The following is a 21,712-nucleotide window of genomic DNA, read 5'->3' on the forward strand; positions in this document are numbered from 1 at the left end:
GACGTGTTGGTGGGCATGCAAATAAGCATAGCTATGATAAAAAGCAAACTCCTCAAAAGCTTGAGCTACCAGTCCACCAGCACTCCCAGCTCTAAGTACATCCAAAGGAAATAAAATCAATGTCTCTAAGATACTTATGTACATCCAACACATGGAAATAGACAAATAGATAAAGAACACAGAGAATCTGAGATAGATAGATAGATAGATAGATAGATAGATAGATAGATAGATACTAATAAAATAGTATTCAGCCTTTTAAAAAAGAAAATCCCACCCTGCATGGTAATATTCATGAAGCAAGAGGTAATGAAATAAACTAGACATAACGTAAACAATACTGCATGATTTCACTTACAGGTAGAATCTGAAAATAAACATCTCGTGGAAGCTGTAGCTGCAGAGATGCAAGAGGCACAGGAACTAAGATGCTAATCAAAAGCCAGAGATAGGAAAAGGAATACTGTGGGACTGTCCTGCTTCAAGGTTGTATATAGTGAGATTTTTGGACTTATATGTAAACATAAGAAGTATATAATTCTTTATGCCTATTTTTAAAATATATTCTAATTTTTAAACATTTTTATCATATTCTGTAGGGACTTAAATACATATCAATACTTGATGAAAAATACCTGTTCCATATTATGCCTAAGATATTTGATATGCAGACAGATAGTGAGGTTAAGCTTAACAGCCTAAGTTGTATGGTAATAACAATAAGCTTGTCTTCTGGATGGTTAACAACCTAATTTTGCAGATCAAAATTAGAGAAAAAGGAGGGCTTCAAGGAAGGCCAACACTTTGGCCCTAGCCTTCCAAGGTCAATGAAGACTCAGGACCTATGAGAACTTGTACTGTAATGTCATGTAACTCAGTAGTGTCCCAAATTTTCTGATCAAGGAGATTATGGGGCCAAAGAGGAAAGTGATCGATGATGTAGAGTGTGCCTAAGGAGAGTCACATTGAGAGAAAACATTCTCTCAGGCTTTCACAGAGAGCACATTGGCCAAGCTATGGCCATGACTCATCCACATGGCTGACACTGACAAAGGTTCTACAATCTGAGGTACAGGATCTCAGGATAAATCCTGAAGAAATTTCACTGACCTTATCAGACCCAAAAGCTACAACTCTTGTTGCATAGGTTCTGCTTTACCTTGGTCTTAACCATCCAGCAGAAAAGTATAAAAAAGAAATATAAGAAGTAAAGCCATGCTGTTATGTTGAGCTATAGGGGACTCAGGTCAACAATTTCTGACATTGCCAGTGAAGTAGAAGACCCAATACTATTATGGGCTACAGGACTCTTTTAGAATATTTTGCTGAGTTTACACACCTATAATATTCAAATAACAGAACTTCACAAAAAAATGGGGTACAGATGAATGTCCATTTGTATCTGTGTATTCAAATGGCTAGGATCTATATACAGTTACATTCTCTTAATGAATAGAGGGATTTGTTCTAATGGTATTTGTATGTAGGATATCATGTCTGCATCTTGTACAGCAATTTACCACTAGGAAGAATGTATGCAATGTGTTAATTATTGAAACTGTCCTACCAATTTGATTTGAAACTGTCTCATTGTTATTTGTTTATCAATAAAATTATGGGAAAAAAAACAAAAGCCACAAGCCTTCAGTTATGAAATGAACAAGTTCTGGAGATGCCATGAACACACAGTGGCTGTAGTTAACAACCTCGTATACCTGAAATTTTCTAAGAGAGATCTTACATACTTGTACCACAAAAAGATAAGATAAGTATGTGAGTGGGTGGGATATTAATTAGACTTGCTTTGGTAATCATTTTATAACATTCGTATATTAAAACATCATGCTTTGTGTTTCGATATAATTTTGTCAGTTATACAGTACAATAAAGTTGAAAAAATGTTTAAACCATAAAAGTTGTGATGAAAGATATCACAGTACAGACAGTGCTTATGATTTGGACTTGCTTTTTCTCCTGAGGGCTCCTGGGACGAAGGCTTGGTCCTCGGTGCTGCTAGGTGACACAGGACTTGTAAGAGGCAGGGCTTAGAGGAAGGCCTTAGGGTCCCCAGGGGTACTTTCTTTGGGGGTCTACAAGGCAGATCAGGGAACATATTTTCAGAATTAGCTCTTTTAGATCTTTTACTTCTCCTCAATGCCAACTTGTATTAGGAATCTTATGGAGTTAGGTGTATCAGCATAAGACACGCACAGTAAGCTTCCACTGACACACATGCTGAAGTTATTTACCACCTCCAAAATGCCTATTAGCACTGTAAATTTTAAAACAACCCATAATAAAGAATTAACTATTTCAATAAACATTCTCCACTATAAAGCAGCTCTAAGCTGCCCAAGAGGTAAACTATCCTACAGCAAACAACCTTGTAAAAAATTAATAAATCATTTCTGGCACATGAAAAACAGCTAGTATCAATGGTTTCCTGTCTAAGTGCCACCAATAAACTGAACTACAGAGATAACAGATGGAAACAGAACAGCAAACCTTAGGACTTAAAATGTCTGTAAAATGTTTTACTTTAGTAATTTAATAGAAGACATCTATTTGTCATGATCATTAACTATCCAAAGTGGAAATCAAATTTTAGAGAGAGAACAAATGTGTAATAATGCATCATTTTGACCGTTCATTTTTAAATAAAGGTTTAGGTTCTTACATAGAAATCCCTAAGGTTTTTTCCTCACAGTTTAACATTGGTGGGGGGGGGGGAAGTCACCCTATGAAGATATGCAGTTTATAAAGTAGTGAAAATGGTTAGATGCCTGTTGCAATAAATTAGAAATTGGGAAATGTGAATATCAATTCAAGATCCACTTCTATCTCAGAATAACCTTGAATCATGTATCTAACTTACTTATCAGAAAACTGAACAATAAATGTAATACCATCTTTGTTTTCTCCTTGACAATAAACAATAGTATAGAATCAAAACACAAAGGTAGAATTGTATTTGTGGTGGATAAAATAAAACATGTTGGGGTTGGTTTGAACTTTAGCGTAGCACCTTGTGTCATAACTCAACGTTTTTATCTGTGCAATGAATGTTTAAATTATGCCTGAAACATTTTGAGATCTTCAGGAACAGATTTGTAAATGGCATAAAAAATCATTTTACTTGACTGAGCAAATAAGAAAGCGAATATTGTCTAAGACATGAATATTTTAATGTGGCAGTCTTTGGTTCACTTGCTCATAAAAGGAATAATTCAATCAGAATTCTTTCAAGAGAGCTAGATTAATTACAGAACAAGGAAGTGAAGGATCTTCTCCCAAATGAGTGATTAACACAATTCACCTGACAAAGGCCACTGATGTGAATCTGTTTCTTCTAGAACCACCAGCACCCATTTGGCCCAGGTCCCAAAATCCTTCTTCCTTAGGCTGTATCTAAGTAACTATGGAGGTATACATTTCTTATTTTTAAAGGTTTTAAGTAAAATATATTTACAACTTCCATTTTAATGTGAACCCAAATGGAAAATTAGTTCTATTTTATGTTACAGATTATATTAGTTATCCTTCTCATCACTGAGGCAAAATACCACTGACACCCACAAGGACAAACCAAGAGAGATTTAGCTTGGCTCACAGTTTGGGGGATTCGGCTCATGGTCAACCAGCGCTGAGACCGACAACGCATGGCAGAAGGACACAGTGTAGGCCGCTCAACCCATGGCAGCCAGGAGGCAGTGAGAAAGGAGGTGCCAGGGACAGGGCCGCTCGCGCCCTCACACCATGTTCAGCTGTGAACCCCAGTGGATTAATACACTGAGGATTATCGCAGCTCCATGATCCAATCACCTTTTTAAAAGAAGTGATATTTTATACAGTGGAGCGTTACTTAGCTATTAAGAAAGATAAACTCCAGGCTTTTATTGGTCTCTGTATGGTCTCTAGAATGCAACTAGAGACCATACACAGAAGTGAAATAAATCAGACCCACATGTGTGAGCCGCTGCATGGTCTCCCTAGTGTAAGAAACTGAAAAAAATAAATAAAATCTGAGAGGTACAATAGATATTGTGATAGGGAAAGAAACTGTTCAAAAGAAAGGAACAACTGGGATGGGGAAAGAAAAGAAGGAAGGAAAAATAAATATATATGTGTAATAATACACTGGATAGCTTGGACAATCACACTGCTGGTTTCTGCTAGCATAATGAAAGGAGTAGTTAATGCTTAAATTTCTCCTCTCTCCTTTTTAATTTTTTATAATTTTTGACCAATTTTGCATGCTTATATCTAGCAATCTGGACAACTAATTTGAAGACAACAATAAGCCATATATAACAACCGCTGTTGAATTCTTATCATTTTGTTTAGTGAAATCCTATATTGTTTCTAATGGCTTATTCACTACTTCTATTCGCTTTAAAAAATAAAAAGACCCATTTCTGAACACATAAGTCTTTCTGGAGACATTTTAAGTCTAATCTGTAACGCAGATAAACAACTCTCATTGCAAATTTCCCTGTCCTACCTGATGCATGACATTTTTCTTCCTAGAAATGCTTACACAGCTGAAGATGGCTACTGATTTATCCATTCCTTCTTCTCTACATGCTATAAAACACCAATAAGCAAGCTATCACTATGTAGCTTTGTTTCATTAATCATTATTTTCACGGGACCCTACACAGAATTATAGGGTCCATGTCCTCAGAATTATTGCTGCTTTTGCTTGAGAGTTTGTCTCACTGTGTTGCATAAGTAGCCAGGATTGCAGGCAGACACTGCACACTGAGTTTTCGGCATCCTTGAGTTCTAGAGCATGCCCAGGGTTGGTGTGTGTGTGTGTGTGTGTGTGTGTGTGTGTGTGTGTGTGTGGTCCATCACTTATACATCTGGGATTTTTTCTTTTTATAAATTTAAAATATTTAACTGACAAAATTAATACATTAACTGACAAAAATTGACTACATTCAAGTTATATGATACTTTGAGATAGACATGAACATATTTACTATTACAAGTTAATTAAGCCATCACACAGATGCACGTCAGGCCCCCAGCCCCAGCTCATGACTGACAGTTGTACCTGTGGCCACCGTCTCCTAGCTTCCCCATCCCCTGGTTCCTGGACACTCCACTTCTACCCTCTGCTCTTGTGCATTTGATTTCTCTAGGTTTCACGCATATATCAGATCACACAATATTTATGCTTCTGCCTGGCTTATTTCACTTAGCCTATCCTCTAGGCTTACCAATACAGTCACAAAGAGGACTTCCTTCTTTTTCAAGGCTAAACAATATTCATATATTATCATACTTCATTGTTTTCTAGATTTTTATTAGTACATGTTGCAGTGCATAACCATCACGCTTATAGCAGGGGTTGGTGTGTGCACATAGCAGGCTTTAATTCTTCTATCCATTTGCCTCCTCTTCCCCTGCCTTCTGACCCCCTTCCCTTTTGCAAAAAGATCTATCTCCTTGCCTCATCTTTTCTTTTATTTGCTGTTTACTTATACTTTGGGTTCATCATGTAAGAGAATTAATGTGATATTTAAGCTTGTGTGTCTGACTTCTTTCACCCAACATTACGGCCTCCACATGCATCCATTTTCCTACAAATAACTCAAATGTATCCTTCTTTAAGGTAGAGCAGTGTCTCTAGTTCACAAACAACTACACACCTGTCAGGTCCCGGAGTTATCCAAAAGGGGTAAGTCACCCAGCTTAGTAAGTGGAAAAATAAATAAACAAAAGCAGTTGTTCACTCCTGAGCACCATCACTAAAGACAGTAACATACCATGTAGAACAGTACCACCTATGGGCATGAAAGACTCTGAGCACACAGGATGCAGCTGTCGCCCGAGCAGGAACTCGGCCGTGATCAGTAGGGAAACAAGCAAGTGGAAAGGGGCTGTGTGTTCTAAACACCAAGTTCTGTGAGCTGTGTGTAGGTCACAAGGCAAGAATGCTGTGCAGGATCCAAGGCAGGCATGGGCGTGTGTGTTGTGTCCCATCCTGGTGTGTATCTGAAGCACAGTATTTTAATTTCACGTATTTTCACAACATGGGAAAGTGTTCTAGTCTCTACATGTTCAACTCAATAATGTCAACTTCAGTTTATTCCAAAAGGTCTGCAAAGCCTGTAGAACTATAGTGTGCTTTATAGTGTTACCATAAGTATTAAGGGTAGAAGAAGAGAAGAAAGAATGCAATTAAAATCTAAGTTATCAAACCTGATTTTACCTTGCTCCACAAAAGCAAAGCCCCATGAACGTCTCTTGCTTTAAAGCTTTCCAGGAGAATGCCTACACTGGGGTCCACATGATGACTGCAATTTGCCATTCCCATTCCTATGGTGCTCTAGCCGGGAAAATAAGAACAAGCAGATCACACAGAGGACCTCCAAGGCTGCGTTGCCAGACAGTCAGGGCTGAAGGGCTCCAGATCCGGGTCCCACCTGCTGCCACCCACTCCTGCGGGGCAGCCTATCTTGCCCACAGTCTGATCCAGTGCAGTCTCTGTTCTCACCTTTCTCAACCAAACCTATTTTTATCATTAACTTTGAAAGTAAGAAAATGTAGAGATGTAGGGATAACCCAAAGAATAGCTAAAACAAGCACTTATTCTTTTTAAAAAACAACCAAATGTATAGCTAAGAAAGAAAGTGCAACAACTTTTCAAAAAAGAAAAGTAAAAAACTGGAAAGAAATAATCCAAAGTGCTAAGAACAAAAGCTCTCAAAAAATGATGTTTAAAATAGCTTGAAAAGAAAGACTGATACCTATCATGTTTGACCAGTTTTTTAGCCTATCTCTTGCAATATGAGCAACTACTTGGACTATAGCAATATGCAGTGTACTAACCATTTATTCACCTACAATCTTGTTTTGAAATTTTATGCCATCATTTTTACTGGGGCTTTTTGTTTTCCTTAAAATAAAAAATTTTAATGTCCTAAAAATCATTAAAAAATCAGACACAAAATCTAATAAACGCGCCCCACAGAGTGATTACAGCTGACTCATTGGACAGCCAGGACCCAGAGCCAAGTTAAACTGGCATTTTCTGTTTGCTTAAAGATGCACATAGAAGAATGAAATGTGTTAGGAAAATCTCAGTAATACAAAGAGCATGGGGCAATTTGGCCTCCACGAAGCCAAGGCCTAACACTGTTCTGAACCTTAAAAGTGAAGCAAAGCACACTGATTTCAACCACTGGGATCCAAGGCTCAAGCTGTCGGCATGCTGTCCCTAGCAACCCCACCACCAGGAGTATTTATGCAACATCTCCCGCAGGCCAGATTGTGAAACAGGAAAGAACAGACAGTGAAAATGGGCAGAGACGAGGCCTATCTATGTGGCTAACATTTGCCACAGCAGACCGTGATGAATATGGTTGGACCATGACCAGACGCAGATTAATTCTCTGACACAAAAATCCAACCTCCTAGCAATGAAGATTTCTTGCTGAATTAACAATTTTATAGACTCCTTCTTCAGTAGGAGAAAAAACAGTTTCTTGAGAATGCTTAATAGTTTTTGGAATTTTAGAGGAAAAGAATGAGAGACAAAAGACAAATCATACCCCGGCTCTAGGAAACTCTGGGTTTGAAGTCACAATGATTTAGGTCTTAAAGCCCAGTTTCATGTTCTGCTGGAGGACTTAACTCTCGTAAAAGTGTTCTCTCCTGTAAAATTGTGTTAATAAAACCAATCTTAAAAAAACAACCTGACTGTATTACTAGAAATATTTAGCAATTTAATTCATAAAAGGCACATCCTATGTGCAGATGGTCGTCACCGAACAAAGGGCATATATGATTTACAGCACAAATGCAGACGCTGCACCTGTCCACCCCCATGAGCAAAGTGCTTCCCTCTCTTCAAAATGCCCCTTTCCCAGAGCTCTCCCCCCTGCCCTGCAGAGTTCACCTTCTTCCAAACACTGCCAGCTAATGTAAGAATCTAAGCACTGTACATGTGCTAATGACAAAGCACAGGAAAAGAGGACAGTGACTTTTGCCTGCCCACTCAAATACCCTTTGGCGGCAAAAATATGATACTGGAAATGAACTACTAAAAACTGCGTAGGCCAGAGCAGCGACTCACAGCATGAAGCTCAAGGGTCAGTAATGTGATGACCTCTGCTGCGTATGTAATACCTAGGCCAGCACCAATTTAAAACGTAAATAAAATGTAAAGGCACAGTGAGTTCTTTTTACATAAATAAAAGTATATGTAGAGATGATTCTTTTGTCTTGAGACATTCTATAAAAGAAATGTAACTCCTGGGAAAACAGGATCAAGAGGAAGATGAAAATAAAGCCCCATCCAAAAGATCCAAAAGTTGCAGATTAAGCAACCGCAAGGGTGTCTCACTGGGACTCTCAAGGGAAGGATCCAGTGCCCTACCGCACCAGTTGGCTATAGAGTCATTTTTCTAGTCCAAATCTCCCTCAACTTAATTTAAACGTCTCCCTGGCTTTTCCCATCAGAATACTCAACCAAAGTAAATGCTTGACAACCCTGCCCCCTAGTGGCTTCAAAAACTACTGGCCACATTGTACTTAAGGTAGTGCCTCCACAACGCAAGGAATTTAACTCTGAATACTGTTAGGTTTTTGAAGTACCAGCTCTAAAAGCAACTCTGTAAATGTTTACTTTCGCTCTGCATTTCTCTTAGAGCCTTTACACGAGGAAGCAAAAGACTTAGACATGCTACATGGATTTTCCTTTCCCCTGCCTCATTTAGCAAAGTTTCACTCATTTTTAAAAATCAAAAGAGAAAACTAAATGCCAACACTCAATTTGGCAGACCTATGACTGTTTCACTTAATTTTCTGTATACACCCATAACCCTTAACTGGCCTTTGGATGATTTTTCTCCTTAGGTATTCCATCAAATATAAAAGCCACACACTTGGCCAACGCCATAGAGGTTCCCTACTCGCCAGTGAGGCCTCCTTAGTAGAGGTGTAGTTGGGCCATCACAAACCAGCAGGTGTCTTCTTTAAAAAGAAGTGTGGAAACCCTTAAGGCACGCATCTAAAAACAAGAACTGCACACTTCAGGAAGCCGAATGAGCACAGCAGACCAGCTCAGCATAAGGACTTTGCCCTGACCATTAGATGGTCGCCTGGCACATGTAGCCCAGCAGGGAGGACGGCATACGCACATCTCCTCCACAGAGGAGCATGCTGACTCCTACCTGCTGACGTTTGAAGGCTACATAGTCCAGGTTCTCCAGCTCCTTCCCAAGCTTCTGGTAGGCTTTCTGGAGGGCAGGCATGCTGGAAACGTTCTTAAGAGACTCAAACGTCCTTTGAAACTGAAAATGAAAACCAAAGCACATCATTAGACAATAGTATATTTTTCTCAAGTTCCCTGCTAGCAAGCCCAGAGCAAGAAGCAAGAAGAGCCTCGGTTTCTTCTGTCCCCAGTGCAGAGATTTAAAGATGCTACCTAATTATCTTTCAAGGAAATAATTAGGGACGATTACAAAGTTAACAGTATCCTAATTACAACCCATTTTATTGCATAAGAAAAATAGCATACGTCATTGTCAAAAATAATAAATTTTATGTTTTAGAATATACTGCTAATTTTAAAGAACAATATAAGTGTATAATTTCAAAACATAACAAGGAAACATTAAACAAGTGCTCACACTCCTGTCACGAGCTTATGCACAGGGAGCTACTTGCATACTGTTTTGCTGTAAGGGCACAAGATCTGGCTTGCCTTGCAGAAAATGTAGGGAGACTAGGTCATGCCACAAAGTTCAGAAAGGAATATCTCTCAGAGTTGTATTTTAGAAGGAAGAAAAGACATTCCCTGGCATTGTGATGATCGAAGCATATGTGGCATGTTCAGCAAACATTTATTCATGTCTGCTCCATAACACGGATGAGTTATGGAGCCAGTTCTGCTGAGTCAGGATGTTCCTGCTTACTTTTAGGTCAGACACTAGATTAAATACCAAAATGACAAAGTACAGTACACCAAGAATACTGTCTGAACTAATAACTAAGCAAAGGAAGCTCACAAGAAATTAAATTATTGGGTTTTTTTCAGTAAATTAGAACATACTTGAAGAGTTAGTGATTGAAAATGTCACGTAGCATAACTTGCATTAGCTCCCTCTGTGGCACCGAGTTTCCAAATTCTTCTTATCCTGTACCATTGTGTTTCTATAGATAGAGACTTCACCATCTCTCACACGCCAGCACTCCCCTGAGACTATGATGCCATGAGACAGACTAATAAGATTTTATAGAATATAATTAAGCTTCCAGAGAAATGATTTGACTCTTACTATATCAAGCTCTATGGAATAAGTCACATTTGAGTGCCATTCTACTGAATTGAACCCTCAATTCCATGAAAGCAGCATGTCTATCTCAATCCAAGGTGACAGAGGAAAAAATGGAAATAGTGCCAAACTGTGGCAGTACAGCAAATTAACTTCAACAGATAATCATTTAGAACCCACTATGCCAAAGGCACCTTGAATATAAAACACCTGTCTCACCCTATAGGAATTTATAGATCATGGGACAAACTAGACATGAAACTCAGAAATGGGAAGGACACTGACACTTGTTGCATGCCCATTCAGCCAAGGTACTTCATGCTCTCAATTGAATTCTCACAAGAACCACAAGTTCCTATTTCCATTCCCATCCTACAAATGAATAAACTGGGACTCAGAAAGTCTGGCTAACATAGGTTTTACTGTAACCTCTGAGATCCTTCTGGGTAACCATTTACCCGACCACAAGGAAAGGAAGCAAAGAGTACAAAAACGAGATAAAGCCATGTGCAGAGAAAACTCAGCAATCTCACTGATATTGACTGAGGGACTTAGAGCATACAGGAGACATGGGGGGATTCGAGCCGGACCATGAAAGACAAGAAGACTTCTCAGAGACTGAAACGTGAGTACACCCCGCCCATCAGCTCAAACATCCACCAAATCTAACCTTTTTTCTACTTCTGGAACTTAAACTCTTTTCAACACAGTTCTGAGTCCCTTTATTACATACTTATCCTGTCGTATGATCATTGCTATACCTTGTCCATTTATTGATTCCTTCTCACTTCATTCAAATCAAACTAATACCAGATCTAACAACTTAAGTATTTTATCTATGAATTAATACAAGCTATTTTACATATCAATTCATTTAATTCTAAATAATTTTGTGCTCTCTACCTTCTCTCCTCTAAAAAATATTAGCTCTCCTTCTTAAGTATTTCTTCTTGACATTTATCTCTGTGAACTTTACACAACTGCAAATGAAAACTTCAGGAGAAATACACTTGTAAGACTTCAAAATAATAAACACATAAGACCAGCACTTCTATGTAATGCGTCCACAGACAAAGGAGAGAAAATTCAGCAATAACACGTCATCTTTGAGAGTGTTTTAACTAAAGGTCAGAGTTTGAATAATGTGCAGATTTAAGTTCGAACCTTCATTATCGGGATGTACATCTTCCATGTATTGATACTAAAGATCTCAAAATGTTCTAAAACTATGTTCATTACATTCATTTAACAAGCAGATTGTTCCACCTACCGTAACCGTCACCGACAAGCAGAGTGCGAAAGAATCTACAGCGCAGCTTGGCTCAGTCCTGACTAGGAACAGCCCTGGCCCCAACTACCGCATGCCCACATACAGCAACAAAGAGTAAAAGTAAGAGTTTGCATTGCAGATGAGGCTGAAGTACAAAACATGAAAATAAAACTGATTCATTTGAGTCCCAGCTTTTTGTAAATTTTATTTAACTTTGTTAGTGGATGTTTTTCCAATGGGTCACTGTGCTTGGCCACTGAAACAGACCTCTGAGGTTTCCACATTAATTTAGTGCATTATAATCTCATTACATTGATTATTTCTCAAAATAAATTATCTCCCAGTTGGAGATAAGTTGTGAAAGGAAGTATAAGTAATAGAAGAGATTTTAATATTCCTAAGGCTAACCTGTTCAAGATTTGCATGGGGATTTAAAATGAGCTGAGATTCCCAAAATAACTTGTTGAGCTTTACATTTATCCTGTGTTAATTTTTAACTCATTGTAAGCCAAATTCAAATTGGAAAGAAAAAAACAGTAAGTCACTCTGAAAATCAAACCTACAGGTATTCTAATACTGTGGAAACTGGGTATTAAGTGGGTGCTGAACTGAGAAACAAACCCAATTCCATCCTATCTGACTGTCATCTCATGTATCACAGGGCAGACAAGACAGAAATGAAAAGCTGTAACAGTATCCATAAGCCTAACGCCCACCATCAAAGTAAGCATTCTAGACACTCCCAGAGGTTTTTTTTAGCAACACACTATATAAGAAAGAAGAGCAAACCAAGATGACAAAGAAGGAGCAGGAGAAGGAGAAGGAAAAGACCAGTCCATCAGATAAAACAGCTGAAGCCCCACTGCCTTGTCTCCCGCTAAAATAACTGAAATAACTGAAACCCGCTTTGCAAGGAAGAGCAGCCCTAGAAAAGCAGCACAAAGGGCCTGCCTGACCTGGCGTTCCCTCTCCACAAACACGTTTTCCTCACTTTTCCTGATGATACATATTTGAATGACTCTAAGGCAAAGTGTATACCCAGTCAGTTCATGAAAATTATGGAGAGCAAATTGGTCAAGCAATGGCCATGACTCATCCACATGGCTGACACTGACAAAGGATCTACAAAGTGCAGTACAGGGTTACAGGGTTACAGGGTAAATCCTGAGGGGACTTGACTGACCGTGTCAGATACAAAAGTTACACTCTTTGTTATTATAGGTCTTGCTTTATCTTGATCTTAACCATCCAGCAGAAAATTGTAGAAACGAGGTATGAAAAGTGAAGCCATGTTAATTTGCCGAGCTGTGGAAGACTCAAGTCATCAGATTCAGACTTTGCCAGTCCTGTGGATAACCCAGTACTATTGTTGAATACTGGACTACATTGGAATATTTTGCTGAATTCATGCACCTACAATATTTGGATGGCAATGGAAAACACATCTCTGACAAAACTGCACAAAAAAGGTGATATAAATGGACAATTTTGTGTCTGTATATACGAAATAGTTAGGATAAATATATAGCTACTTTCTCTTAATTCAATAAGAAGAAAAATATGTACAAATAGTGTTTGGACAGGATATCATGTCTGGATCTTGTGCTATGAATGAGTACTACAAAGACAATAATAAGCAATTTATTAATTTTTGTACCTCTCCTACCAACCTGTTTTGAAGCTGTCACACTGCAATTTTTTCTCAATAAAATTAATTAAAAATATGCAATATTACAACCATTACTAATTTCCTATGATCTTATCATGAAATTCTGTATCATTTTTATTTTTTTCTTATAAAAAAAAGAAAACAAAATTATGGAGACTCAGAGAGTAATTTGAGGAGGACAAGAAGAAACGAGCAAAGCTGCTGGAAAGCAATGCATCCAGAATTCGGGCAGGCATCACTGCCCTCGCACTCACCGCCCGCCCCCGGCCACCTTCCGTTGGCAGAGAAGCTGACTCCAGGAGATCCACACCCCAGCCACCCAGAATCCCACTAATGAAAAATACCAAGTATTGCTCTGAGACAGGAGCTAGCTCAACAGCTGGAACCTTTTCTTATTTAATATTTTTCATTTGTGCAAGGTATTGAGTGATCCTTGAAGAATATGAAGAAATCCCAGACTTATAGCGTTCCATGTACAAACGAGTGACCAGTAAGTGCCTGATGGAAAGCACCAGACCACAAGGTGTGGCCTTAGTGTCCCCAAAAAGCTGGTTTAAAACCATGTCAAAAGATTCTGGAGACTAAAACAGAGGGAAAGAATAGTCAAAAGAATGTTAGCGATCTATAAATATTAATGTTACATTTTAAAAAAAAAACTAAGCATAAGAAATGCCTAAACTGTCTTATTAAATATGACAACCACAGAACAACTAAAATGGTACACTACAGAAAATCTTTTATTTCTTCTTCTAGACTGACTGCTGTGCATGTATTCCAAATGAAGCTACAGAAGTATACCACTAATTCAGAAGTTTATGGGATTGAACAGGTGGGTCCTGGCTTGAATCTGTAGCACCAGCCTCAGGCACAGGGGCTTTACATCCAAAAATTAAAACACACAGATATATCTCAAGTGAATCTATTCTCTTTGCAACTTTGAAACACACTTTTTTCCCAGCTCACAATATTTATTAATATTTGCATCTTATTTACTCACTCATACATATAAATGACTTGAAAACTGTCATTGAATTCGTGTCACCTTCAGCAGTGCGTGTGGACAGAACTAAGTGGTCCCTCAATAATTGTTGGTGCGCACAATCTCAGAACAACAAGTTAGGCAGTGCAGAAGCAGCACATTCATATACATTCTCAGTGCCAAAATGATTTCACGGTGCTATGCCTATGGGGAGTCTGGGGAGCTTGGGAGTGGAAAGTGACCCCAGATGGGAGGAGGGTCTAACAAGAGAGTGATGGGAGGCCCCAGTTGTGGTTAGGACTGTATAGCTAGGAGAGCAATGGGAGGCCCAGGTTGTAGTTAGGACTGTACAGGCAGGACAGCAATGGAACTCCCCAGGTTGTGGTTAGGAATATACACACAGGACAGTGATAGAAGGCCCCAGGTTATAGTCAGGACTGTACAGACAGGAGACCAATGGGTGGCCCACATTGTGGTTAGGACTGTATAGACAGGAGAGCAATGGGAGGGCCCAGATGTGGTTAGGACTCTACAAACAAGAGGCTGATGGAAAACCCAGGTTGTGGTTAGGGCTGTATAGACAGGAGAGTGGTGAAAGGCCCCAAGTTGTGGTTAGGTCTGTACAGAGAAGAGAGTGATGAGAGGCCCCAGGTTGTGGCTAAGACTATACAAATAGGAGATTGATGGGAGGACCAGTTTGTGGTTAGGACTGTAAAGAGAGGAGAGTGGTGGGAGTCCCCAGGTTGTGTTTGGGGCTGTACAAACAGGAAAACAATGGAAAGCACAGGCTGTGGTTAGGACTATACAAACAGGAGATTAATGGAAGGCCCAGTTTGTGGTCAGGACTGTGCAGACAGGAGAGCAATAAGAGGCCCCAGGATGTGATTAGGGCTATACAAACAGAAGTGCGATGGGAGGGCCCAGGTTGTGGTTAGGACTGTACAGCCAGGAAGGCCCCAGGATGTGGTTAGGACCTTACAGACAGGAGAGCAATGGAAGGCCCCAGAATGTGGTTAGGACCTTACAGAGAGGAGAACAGTGGGAGGCCCTACATTGTGGTTAGGACTGTACAGACAGGAGACCATGGGAGGTCCAGGTTGTGGTTAAGACTGTGCAGCCAGGAAAGCAATGGAATGCCCCAGGTTTTAGTTAGGACTGTACAGCCAGAAGAGCGGTGGGAGGCCCCAGGGTGTGGTTGAGACTGCACAGACAGGAGAGTGGTGGGAAGCCCCAAGTTATGTTTAAGACTGTACAGATAGGAGAGCAATGGGAGGCCCCAATTTGTGATTAGGTCTGTACAGACAGGAGAGCAGTGGGAAATCCCATGTTGTGGTTAGACTGTACAGACAGGTGAGCAATGGAGGGCCCTAGGTTGTCGTTAGGACTGTACAGAGAGGAGAGCGATTGAAGGCCCCGCTTGTGGTTAGCACTGTACAAACCTGTACATTGGCTCCAAAACCAGTGAACTATGCACCCTAAATAAGTTAATTATAAAACATACAAATCATGCTTCAATAAAGCCATTTTTAAAAAATCCTCTCATGAGCACTGTATTAATAAGAATGCATAGGTGGGACCGGGAAAGCAAGGCGAGAGAGCTTACACCATTTCTCGCCAGGTAATTACCTGCTAATTTTCACAAAGCCCCTTCCAAGTTTGCACAGTAATTTTCACTTTCCCTGTAACTGAAGCAGGAAGCTAAAGCTCACAGACATTTTCGTCTCCCCAAGATACACAGCTAAGCCCCAGCAGGTCAGGGCTCCGCAAGGCCCCACCACCAAAAGCGGAGTCTTCTCTTCACACCGTCCTCACCCTTGACAACTGGACTGATCTTCTCTGAATGAAGCCAATTCTTATAAAATTCAGAATACAAAATATGCAGTTCTGAAAAGTGTCGATAATTCAGAGTAGACAGAAAACAGGAATAGTATCAAACACAAAAACCTCAACTTAAATCTTTATAAAATGTTATCAACAGTGGTCACAATAAAGCCAAGTACCTCTCCAAGTATCTACAGTTAAGGAAATACAATTTTTCTGTTGCCTCTGACTTCTGATTTCCAGCTGTTTTCCACAAAAGAAAACAATATTTCCTTAAGGAGCCACATATCCTTACAACTGCCAGGTCAGAAATCCCTAATTATTGAGCTGCACATTAACTCAGTGCCAAGGGCGGGACTGGGCCCACTAACAGTCACTCAGCAGCTCAAGTGCACCCTCCTGGTGAACTGAGCCTATGTCCTCACAAGTGTCCATTCATGTTACATCTTTGAGGGCAGCTGCAATAGGAAAAGGATAATTTAATAGAGATAGGAAAGCAGGAAACATGTAGATACAAAATATTAGTCAGAAATCGAATAACATCTCATCTAGGTGACATTTAAGAGGAAATGTATTTCAATAGTGATGGAAATTTCTGTTATTTAGAAAATGTCTCAAGAAGCAAAACATTTCTTGCTTCTTTGTTGATCCTTTGTCCTTTTTCTTTTACCTATTTCTTGACTAGATCTTTAATTTTAGGTGGTTAAACTTATTTGCGTTCTTCATATATTCTACATAATAGTCCTCTGTCTGAGGAGTAGCTGACAGAAGAAGTTTCCCATGCTATAGGTTGTCACTTTGCTCTACTGTGTTCTGCTGTACCAAAGATTTTCAGTCTGATATAATCTCATCTGTTGATTCCTGCTATTTCTTGAGAAATTGAAGTTGTGTTTAGAAAACCCTGTCCTAAATCTCAAGTGTTTTATCTATTTTACCTTCCTTAATTTTTCTGTTTTAGTGTTTAGATCTTTGACCCTTTCTGAGCTTACTTTAGTACTAATAAGTAAATAAATAAATAAATAAATATGAAAGAAAATAAGATAACCAAAGAAAACTGTGTGAGAATAGAGGAATTCTTTGATGCAGTATAATGAAGAACAAACACCAAAGAAAATATGCCAGAGACTTGTACAAGGGCATCAAGACAACAAAGACCCAGGAGCTTGTGTTAAATTCAGAAGAAAGAATGGGAGGAGAAGAAGCAGGCCCTCATTCATTATATTCTAAGTGAGGGCAAGAAATAAGGAGGCAGCCAACCTTTTCAGAAAGAAATGTGTGGACCCAGAACAATTAATCATATTATTAAAGTAGGTGCCTTCCACCTAACCAAAACAAAATCTACAGTAGACTGTTGCATGTGCTGACATATTGTGTTATCACTCATTGCCCCACGCTCTTGGCAGAGGCACTTCTACACTGAGGATTAAGCCTTCTGGAGTGACATCAAACGGACAGTGATGTCCTAAGGCACAAAGTAGCAGCAGCCAAGTTTAACAGAGGAAAGATAGCAACTACTCACAGCATTCAAACATTCAAAAGAACAAGAAGTTGGATGTCTGAAGGGCAATAAGTGGAAAGAAAAGCAACCGAACATAAATGAGACGAAGGCACTAAAGGATTCTGAAGACTTCTAATACATAAGCCAAAGCCACTTATAACACATTATTACAATATAGAAACATACCCATCTCCCCAAGTTTCCATGTGGATTTTAATATTCATAAACATGCATAGGGGCAGGAAGAGAGGAGAGAAGAAGGGAGAGAAGAGGAGGAGGAATGCAAGGGAGAGGCAGGAAGAGAGTGAGAGGTCAAGGGAAAAAGATCAACTCCTAGTCATCTAGGTGGACACTGAAAATCAGGAATGGAAAGATAAATCGTAAATAAAGCTCTTAAGTGACAGCAAAAGCCTGGCACCAGAGGTGACCCTGAAAGTGTGAGCACCAAAAAAACTCACAGAGCTCTTGAGGAGCACATCATGTTTGACAGGATCTGGATGCAGAAATGGTCCCATTGTACACAGAACTTTAGGGCCAGGAGATCCAGCAGATGAGTGTTGTCTGGCTGTACATCAATGGATAGTGAGTGATCAGAAAATGAGGGTCAGAAAAAAGAGGGCTAAAGCAACCAAGCCCTGGTCACCCAGAGCTCTCATTGGGTTACTGGGAATCATAATGCCAAGTGAATTCCATTTCCTGTGTAACTGAAGTGACTAGACTGATAAACCCATAGTGCCACAGACAGTATATCTGCATTTCAGAAAGGCCTTTGGGAAAGTGCTAGAGGAAGAAATGAAGAAGATGGCTATATACATGCCCCAGTGAAGCAATTGGAAGCTCGTTTCAATAACTGCACTCTGAGTCTGTTAATATTTGGTCAGAATGACTGGAGAGGAAGCTATGACACTATTATCTATGTCATCTAACATTTTTTATGAGTAACTTGTTTAAGGAATTTTGAAAATGACACCAGGCTATGAGGAAGAGACAAAACCAGGAACCAAAAAGATTGTCGTGGACTATAGCATACGGCCAGAATTAGCAAGATAAAATTCAATGAATATAAATGTAAGAGCTACCTTTATGCACAAAAAAAAATGAAGGTAGTAGCACCATCGTATGAAAAAGAGCTGCACTGTGTCATTTAGGTTCACATATGTGGAGATTTCAGTTTCCTCTCAAAATCAATATGAACCAACATACTACTAAGTAAGATAGGGTTGAGCATCAAGCAAGAGAGGCAGTTATCGGAGAATACCTGGCATGTTCACATACAATAATTTGTTTACATTTTGACATGTTTTGATTTCCATATTTTATATGATTTACCTACAATCTAGAATATGCATAAAAACATTTCCAGAAATGTTTTTCAGGAATTCTATTGCATGTAATGGCAAATTAGCAACTTGGCCCAATTCTTCTGCTGAGGAAAACAAATGGACTTTGATGAAATACTTTATCTTAAAAAAACAGGAGACCTAAGAGATAGTAAAGGATTTCCTGAGATGAGCATAGGGAAGACCCAGCTCAGCACATCACTCCACCACACAGTGGCTTCCTTTCTCCTAATGCTAAGCACTCTCACTTCTTTCAACAGCCTGTTATAGGCCGAAGAACCTGTCCAAACATTTGTTAAAGCTATTTATAGTTCAGTGGTTCTAGCTCTAGTGCACAGACTTCCACAAGTAATCATTTCCTGTTCTTTCAAAAAAGGCTCTTAACTTCAGGATACTGCTATTGTGAGCATTGAATTATTGGAGAATTAATGGAGAACACTGGTGGCTTCAACAGCGTCTGGCACATTATAAAAACTCCACAATTGTTCACAATAATTTTTATTCCAAAATTTCACATTTTGCTTTTGTCTACCATGTATCCTCTTGCTTGTTTAAGTGATGTGCTACATGTGACTGAGCTAGCACTGTGCCAAGGACCCACAGGCTCTCAGTTAAAATGATAGTGAAGGTGGTTGTGTCCTTTATATGCTCAGCTCCCAGCTGACTGTGAAGACAGCAGTTTTCACCTTACAAAAGCCCTCTGTGCTACCCTGTCTCAACAATCTAGAGTCTGAAATATAGGAAATAAAGGGTCCTCAACCCAGGAATCAGCTGGCACGCGGTCTTCCCTATTCATTTCTTATTTACAGCATTACTGTCTGTACAAGAACAGCAAACCTAAGAAATGTTCAGGTGTTTGACTATTCTTATTCAACACAACAGTAACCAAGTAGTAAGAACAAATAGAATTGCTTTCTATTGTAATGAAATTATCAAAAGAAAATGAACATCAAAGAACAAAGAGGTAATTCTACATGCCAAAATAAATATGACAGTAAATACAAGATGTAAAGGAGATTTAGCTTAACAATTAGATAAAATGATTTTGACACGAAGATCAATCTAATAAAGTTACCATTTGCTCAATGTAGTAACAGCATAATCACTAGGCAGTTTTAAGAAAACATGGATATATTTATGGATACAAGTGTAAAAGTCCTCTTTAAAGCAGGAAATTCAGCAGAGTTCCAAGAAGGTCTTTGCAACTTTTTCTTGCTGATACCATGGCTTGACCAAACTAAATAAATTAAGAAACAAAAACAACAAGGCTCCACTAAAGCTTTCTTCATATTTAAATGGATTTGTCTGGCAATATAAAGCAAGCAGACTACCTGGATGCTTTGTTTTCCTTATCATTAAAATGTATTTTTACTCATCAAGTCCATGTATACATTTTAATAATTGCTTACTACAGACTTCACAGACTACTGGTAGAGAGGTTCTAATTCTCATCAAAAAAGAGGAATTGGCAAGGTGATGCTCATTTATAAACTTAGAAGCAACTTCTAGATATCTTAAGCTTTAAGATCCCTCCTTTTTAAGTCATTTATATGTACCTACTTGTTTCAGATTTCTATATAATTCTATTCTTAACTTATATTTAGGTGGTAAATAATCAATTCAAGTCAAAAGTTTAGAACTTTCTCCTAAACATTTCCTTGTCAGCAAGTTATCTTCTGTTCTTCAATTTCCCACTGGCGTTACTACGATTCTGGCATCAATCTTTTAAAATATACTTTAGTCCTCACAACCAAATCTGGTCAAGCTTCTGATCATGACAAAAGAAATGATGGTGAGACAGGAACACACCAGAATTGATGCCAGCTTTGGGGAATTAGAAGCAAGAACAATCCCGAAGCAAACTAAGCCATCTTTTACTTACGGATGACACATGCTGCAGCAGACACCTGACATCAATCATGTCTGCGAGAATGAGGAGTCTGGTGACTGCAGCCAGCAAGGCGCGGGCAGCCTGTACAACAGCCTCCCTTTTGGGGAGATAGCAGGGGTCATCTGTGAATCTCTCAGCTGATACCTTCAGAGCTTCGCCTGAAAAATACAGACCCAGGGAGGTGACACTGTAAGTTTCAGCTATGTTTGTTTCAGCACTTACCAGCCAACCTCAGCATAATCCATGCTGAGTATATTAAAATACTGTCAGTGGATGCTAGCATATTGTCTCTTGATAAACAGCTCAGGTTCAATTTGACATTTGTTTTTGATAAATGCTCTGGGCTTTAAGAATCATAATACCATCTTCCTGCAAGAAAATTATGCTCAAATGACTAGAAACACCCAGTAAAAACTGCTGTCAACATCTGTGTTTTCTGAATCTCAATTACTGTGAAAGTTTCATTACAAAAATTTCAATCACAAACACTCTTGTTTATAAAATAAAGCAAATCTTCACTAAGTTACTTCCTAACTTAATGGATGTTAGAAAAGATCTATCCTCTAAGATACTGGCAGTTCTCTGATAAAAGTGTAAAATGAGCAGATTTATTCTACACCAATATAAAGAATAAACTATATCCTAAATTAGTCACAGAAATAATCTTTTGTATTATTTAATTGCTAGAAATATGTTGTTTACTATTTTAAAGTAACTTTATTTAAAATGTTATTATAAAACAAATGTATACTCATTTATTTTTAAAAGTTCGCAGTTCAAGAGTCTAAAAAGAGAAAAATCTCACTGGGCGTGGTGGCACACCTGCAATCCCAGGTCTTGGGAGGCTGCAAACAGGAGAATCATTATGAGTCCGATCTAGTAGTGAAACCCTAAAAACACTATAGACCCTTCCCTAAAATACAAAAAATAAAAATAAAATAAAAAATAAAAAAGA

General features: G+C 38.9%; 1 protein-coding gene across 1 annotated transcript in view; it reads right to left on the reverse strand.

The window, feature by feature from the left end:
• Window positions 1–21,712, reverse strand: part of Ctnna3 (catenin alpha 3) — a 1,779,311-nt gene that overhangs the window by 1,677,080 nt on the left and 80,519 nt on the right. The window contains exons 4-5 of the mRNA XM_012514925.2: window positions 20,749–20,915; window positions 9,186–9,305 (exon numbers count right to left, since the gene is read on the reverse strand). Of these exons, the coding sequence (XP_012370379.1) occupies window positions 9,186–9,305; window positions 20,749–20,915 (287 nt within the window). The remainder of the gene's footprint in view (window positions 1–9,185; window positions 9,306–20,748; window positions 20,916–21,712) is intronic.

This window comes from Octodon degus, unplaced genomic scaffold (assembly GCF_000260255.1).
Source record: "Octodon degus isolate 3935 unplaced genomic scaffold, OctDeg1.0 scaffold00046, whole genome shotgun sequence".
In the NCBI taxonomy this organism is placed as follows: domain Eukaryota; kingdom Metazoa; phylum Chordata; class Mammalia; order Rodentia; family Octodontidae; genus Octodon; species Octodon degus.